We start from the raw sequence: 6,646 nt of genomic DNA, 5'->3' as shown, positions 1-6,646 counted from the left end.
ATGTAAAACCAGAGATTTAAAAAAGTTACAGATATAAAAATATAGAATATAATTTAAAAATTAACCTAGACATTTAATTTTTGTTTTACTTTACTTTTATTTAATAATTTGTGAGAAATATTGGAATATTATCACCATGGAAACGAGTGCGACTGGTGCAACCACACACCCTTGCAGTGACGTAAACGCGCCGGGCGGTGTACTTCCTGGTTACCCAATGCTGCGTGTTGCGTAGCTCTTGTACTATTGATTTCTTTGCTTTGAGGAATGGTACATTGCCTTCTACGACGAGACTGGGTCGGCCGGCTTCGTCTAGCGCTCACCCTTTTCGGAATCCCGTGCAGCGTCTGCATCCCCGCTGTTAGGTAGGGACGGTAACGTTACATGTGGTCGTTTAACTGTAACCTATGTCTGTTTTACGAGTAGACATATTTATGTGCTGCAGTAGCTATTTCTGTCAGTCCTGCTACCAGAGCCAAGCGATGTGATTAAAATAAATATAGACCACTGTTGTTCATGTCAGTGTACACTATATTGACGTGGTTTACGTGCAAAATTATATTCAAATTTCATGTCCATTTAATGTCATATTAATATGAAATGTAGTGTCAAACAAAAATCAGCAAATAATCAGTCAGAGTTATATGAAGTACACCATTATTAAAGTAGTCAACAGATGAACTGAAGTATAACAGAAGATCTCTTCATGTCATGATATACTTTAGTGCCAGGGTTGGGAGAATTAATTTACAATTACTACTTCCCTGTCCAAATGTCTAAATGTAGTCATTAACTTAATCCAAATGTCACATTTTAAAAGTAATAAAACTTGATTACTTGCTATTTCTTTTGGATTAGTCTACCTCAATATAAAATATGGTGAAACTGTTAAGCCTGATATCATGTTTTTAGGGCTGCAACAAATGATTATTTTAATCATCAATTAATCGGTTGATTATTTCCTCAATTGATCAATTACATGTTTGGTCCATGAAATGTTAGAAAATGGTGAAAAACGTAAGATGACTTCCTCAACTGTCTTGTTTTGTCTGCAACTCAAAAATATTTAGTTTACTGTCAGAGAGGAGTAAAGAGGAAAGAATGAATTGTCGAGTGTGTTTGTACTGTGAATAGTTCTTTATTTTATAATTCTAATCCTACTAATAAGCCCCATTTTTACTTAATGTATCTGTAATCTGATTACATCTTTTTATGTGCATTAACTGTAATGGAATGCAGTTACCTTTTTGGTATTCAGATTATGTAATCATTTTACATGTAATCCTTTACTCCCCAAGCCCGTTTAGTGACAGGCAGTTAAGTGTGTGGTTTTCTTTTGAATATGCATGTGAGTTAGGGATTTAGAGATTTATCACTTGAGCGGAAAGGTTCTTCCAGAGCCAGGAAGGCAAGGAGTGCACATGGGATGGGGCTGGGACCACTCTGCTGCAGGGAAAGCAGAGCGAGCCTTACTTATTGGATTTCTATGTCTCACATTTCTTCCCGCGCAGACCTGCTGTTTCCTGCCCATCGTCCCATCTTTTCAGAATCAGTCAAACCTTCAAACCCATCAGTACCAGCTGCTGTAAACTTTACACGGCCAGTGTCCATACAATGCCATCCCCAGCGGCGCTTCATATCAAGGCCAGATGCTCCCAGTATCCAGGCTCCAAAATCAAGCGCTTCCCTGTGCCTGATGACAAAGTGAACTGGAGTCAGAACTGGCCGCAGTATAACCCAGTCAGCTACACCGACCCGTCAGTATTAAAGAAGCCAGTGTGGGCGGATCCTGATATTGGGTGAGCAACTCATACCTGATTTAAAGTGCAGGGACAGCCCCCCCCCCAAATCAAAAATACATATTTTCCCTTCTATCTGTAGTGCTATTTAGCTATCTAGATTATTTTGGTGTGAGTTGCAGAAATGAAAGACGAAAAATATGTATTTTTGATTTTAGGGTTAGGTGTCCCTTTAAATGGAAATACTTAAAATACAATTCATTTTAAAGGTGGTGAACATGATTCTGGAGAAAGATCCTTTATTGTTGAATAATTGATTTACAGTATTAACGTGTCAAATACATAGAATAAATTGTATATCAGTTGACTTATATAGTGAAAATATTTATTTTCTTGCCTTTTGTGAAGCATTCTGACTGTTGTACATACTGTTGGTTTTCAAAGGTCAGCTTAAGTTTTATCACTTCTGCTTGCTCTGCAGCTCTGCTTTCTCTCCAGGGTTCAACACTGTGGATGGTGGTGTGGACAGGACAAGCTTTGAGGGCACCTACAAAACAGAAAAAGGAAAGCCACTGTAAGTGATCGAGTACCAAGAGAAATGGGCCTTTACAAATATTTCCCTGACATTTATTTAACATTAATTAGTGACACTGTCAGTGTCAAAAACAGGTAGTTCACATTTGCATTTAGTAATATCTTTAGCCTGGACGGGTAGAAAGTAGACTTAAAAAGAAAGTGGCACTAACAAGACTTTGCGAACTATATAAGCTTATGTTTATGATGGCTAATGTGATAGGAAACACTTTCCTTCTGTCACTTGAAATACTGTAGCTGCTCAGAGCTGCTGTGTGTGATATGATTCTCAGAAGGACCTGAAGTAGTGGCAACCCTTTCACATTACAGGGATTTATTTCATGAAATGTTAATGTCAAAGACATTACTTAATGAAGCTTTAATACTAATGCACAAAAATGTCAGGATGATTGTTCAGAACAGGCCCGTGAGTGCTTGTCTATGTGCTCTTTACTACAGAGTTTTATGTTTGCATGAATATTTCTTATGTTAAATTTGACTTCAGACTCATTTTGACAAAAATATTTCTCAAAGAAGAAATATTTACTTTGGATTTAATCTATTTAATATACTGTTTATGGCTCCAATTCATTCATTATTTGGACTGCAGTACTCATTTTTGAATGCTCAGATCTTACATACCTATTCTTTAAATTAATATATTTGCAAATTCACTTTTCACTCATTTAGAAATCCCCGTGGGCGCACAGGGTTGACTGGTAGAGGTTTGCTGGGACGATGGGGACCCAATCACGCAGCAGATCCCATTGTCACCAGGTAAATTTTTCTTTACTTTACACATCGATATTATCCAGATACTTGCTAACCATGATTTATTACTCAGTTTACTTACATAAAGAATGATTCATTGATTAAAACCTGTTATTATAAATGCCTGATGGCCTGATGTATATCACTGTCTGGCAGATGGAAAGTGGACGCCAAAGGAGCAAAGGTGCATCACTCCGTTTCCAAACAGCCTATCCTGCAGTTCGTAGCCATCAAGCGGAAAGACTGTGGGGAGTGGGCTATTCCTGGGGTCAGTGGCTTTTACATACATTTCTTTTTCAAGTTTTATTGATGAGGTCTGTTGTTTTACACAGAGTGTCACAGATTGGTCAGGGACGACAAAAATAAATCCACAGCCAAGACACTGACAAGTCCGAGTGGATTTGGGTATGTAAGATAGTCTTTAAAGACCTGCAGACCTGTGACCTGCTCACTTGCTTTTATAGGGGATGGTAGATCCTGGGGAGCAGGTGTCCCTCACGCTGCAGCGGGAGTTCTCGGAAGAGGCGTTGAACTCGTTGGCAATCCCGCCAGCAGAGAGAGCAAAAGTCAGTGAACGCATCACCAAACTGTTCAAATCATCAGGGTTTCAGGTCAGTCCTCTCACTTGTTAACTGTCACATTTTAGTCAGTGGGTGCTTCTATGAAGAAAACTAAAATATCTTTTTGTCCTCTGCAGGTCTTTAAAGGCTATGTGGATGACCCTAGAAACACTGACAATGCTTGGATGGAGACAGTTGCTGTCAACTTCCATGATGACTCAGGTATCAACAAAAATGAATTAGTTTTTTTCCCCCTTTTCAAAAACTTGATATGGTTTCAAAAGGATAAGTTCAGTATTTTTCAGTCTGGACCCTATTTTTTAAATCTGATATGTCCTATTACTTTGTGTCTAACTGGGGACAACAAGTTTTGAAATTGGTCCAGCTGAGCAAAAGCACTGAGTGAGATGTGAAAATATTCTGGCTCTACATGCCGTCTTTTTTCCCGCTGCCTCTCTGATGTCTGACCTCCCACTTTTTGCTCACCTCCTTTTATTTTCACATCTAGCTCAGTGAATTAAAGGTCTATTTTAAACAAAGCAGAGGATGTGACTGTGATTAAGAACAAATATAAGATAAAGATAAAACATTTGTGCATGTCTCTCTGGGGACAGTAAATTGTGTGTTTTGTAGGACAATGACATTATCCTTGTTGTTACTGCAGGCAACAGTGTGAGTGAGCTGCCGCTGCAAGCTGGTGATGATGCAGGACAAGTCAAGTGGGTTGATGTTGACTCGTCCTTCCCGCTCTACGCGAATCATTCCCATTTCCTGGAGCTGGTTGCCAAAGAGAGGAAAGCCCACTGGTAGCCAAGGACGAAAGACTCTAATTTGACATGATGATGAAGGAAACATTATGAGCCTTACTGTTCACTGTGTGCTGAGAGTGCTTTACGACGCATGACACCTAATATTGTGTAAATTTAATTATAATAGTCTAAATTATAATAGTGAAAGCCTAATATGCATCTCATTAGTTTCCACTATACAATGTACAGAAACACTGTGGCAATACAGTTTTAGACTACAAACCCCAATTCCAAAAAAAGTTGGGACATTGTGTAAAAGGTAATTAAAAACAGAATGCAATGATTTGCAAAAACCTTTTGATCTATATTCAGTTGAATGCAACACAAAGACAAGAAATTTAATGTTCAAACTGTTAAACTTTGTTGTTTTTTGTAAATATACACTCATTCTGAATTTGATGCCTGCAACATGTTTCAAAAAAGTTGGGACATGGACATGTTTACCACTGTGATACGTCACCTTTTCTTTTAACAACACTCAGTAACTGTTTGGAAACTGAGTACACTAATTGTAAAAGTTTTGAAAGTGAAAGTCTTTTCAATTCTTGCTTGATATACAACTTCAGATGCTCAATGGTTCAGGGTCTCTGTTGTCATATTTTGTGCTTCATAATGCACCACATATTTTCAAAGGGAGACGGGTCTGGACTGGACAGGCTGGTCAGTCCACTTCCTGAACTCCTTTACTACAAAACCATGCTGCTGGAACATGAACAGAATGTGTCGTGGCATTGTCTCTGAAGAAGACGTTGCCTGGATGGCAGCATATGTTGCTCCAAAACCTGCTTGTACCTTCTAGCATTAATGGGGCCTTCACAGATGTGACAGTTACCCATGATGCCATGGGTACTAACACACCCCTATACCATTACAGATGTGGGCTTTTGAAGTTAGTGCTGGTGACAATCTGGACGGTCCTTTTCCTCTTTAGCCTGGAGGAAATGATGTCCATGATTTCTGAAAACAATCTGAAATGTGGACTTGTCAGACCGCAGCACGCTTTTTCACCTTAAGTCACGTCTCAGATGAGCTCAGACCCAAAGAAGTCTGCAGCATTTTTGGATGTTGCTGATATATGGGTTTTGCTTACATTTGTAGATGCAGCAACAAACAACATTGTCAGCATTTCACAACTTTCCCACTCTTTTGTTGCCCATCAAATTCACAGTGAGTGTATATTAACTAGAAAACAATAAAAAATAGTCAATTTGAACATTAAATATTTTGTCTTTGTATGATATTCAATTGAATATACTTTGAAAACGATTAGCAAATCATTGTATTCTGTTTTTCTTTATATTTTACACAATGTCCCAACTTCTTTTGGAATTGTGATGTAGGAGAACTTATGAAATGATTGAAGGTAGCAGGTGTAAAGCTTGGCTGCAGTGTTTTTTTTTTTTTTGACTCACTGCTGGGAAGAAGCTTAGCATGAGACTTTAAAATGCAAGATGTTGCTGAGTGGCACACCACATTATTTCTGTTGGCACAAATTATGCTAATTTATTCGTTGTTAACAAGGATCACATTAACCCAGCATGATCATCGAAGAACAAACACAATGAGCTGCAATGAACATAACTCGTACCACATTAATTTAAGTGTGATAAGGGGGCCAATCAAAATGGGGAAAAAACATGCAGACTCACTTTGATCTTTACATGTGAATGGAATATGAAGACGTGATGGAGCTTCCCACACAGCCCAGCAGTGCACTGAAGCTGAGCTCAGAAGGGCTGAAGCTAAAGGACTAAAATGTTTTCAAGTGGTAACAGACGGTGGAAGGCAAAGGGTGGTTCACACTCAACAGCTTGCATTTATGAAACACATCATCAGTACATGTCATCTCACTGCTGGGCACACTTTGCGATGAAGCAGGGAGGAGGAATTGCGCATTAAATGGCTCATATCTGTTAGGATTGACAATGTAAGCATGTAGACACGTATCATCAGTAGACAACCAAGCTTAAAGTTGGTTCAATAATGAAAGGTAGCTGCAGAATCTTGTGTTTCTTACTTTGCAATGACCAAAACGTTTTCTGGCTAGATTAACAGATTTCATAAGATGTGGTGTGAATATTCTGTATATTACCCCCAGTAGGCACCTATGTTAAAGGGAGAAGAATGCAGCTGGAATGGGTTTATCCAGTAGGAAAAGAAAACCTTAAATGAATTATGTCCGTAATAGGTCATG

At 38.7% G+C, this 6,646-nt stretch overlaps 1 protein-coding gene across 1 annotated transcript; it reads left to right on the top strand.

Moving 5' to 3' along the window:
* The first annotated feature begins 189 nt into the window (after positions 1 to 189).
* nudt9 (nudix (nucleoside diphosphate linked moiety X)-type motif 9) lies at positions 190 to 4,516 on the top strand. The gene is made up of 8 exons (XM_084743793.1): positions 190 to 365; positions 1,512 to 1,799; positions 2,221 to 2,313; positions 3,003 to 3,089; positions 3,240 to 3,351; positions 3,548 to 3,694; positions 3,781 to 3,865; positions 4,308 to 4,516. The coding sequence occupies exons 1-8, from the start codon at positions 268 to 270 to the stop codon at positions 4,451 to 4,453; spliced, it is 1,056 nt and encodes a 351-aa protein (XP_084599919.1). The 5' UTR covers positions 190 to 267; the 3' UTR covers positions 4,454 to 4,516.
* The last annotated feature ends 2,130 nt before the right edge of the window (positions 4,517 to 6,646 follow it).

This window comes from Lutjanus erythropterus, chromosome 19 (genome assembly GCF_056507025.1).
Source record: "Lutjanus erythropterus isolate fLutEry1 chromosome 19, fLutEry1.hap2, whole genome shotgun sequence".
Classification (NCBI taxonomy): Eukaryota; Metazoa; Chordata; class Actinopteri; order Lutjaniformes; family Lutjanidae; genus Lutjanus; species Lutjanus erythropterus.
Note: the sequence above shows the minus strand (reverse complement) of the source record. Positions and strands in the feature narration are given on the sequence as shown.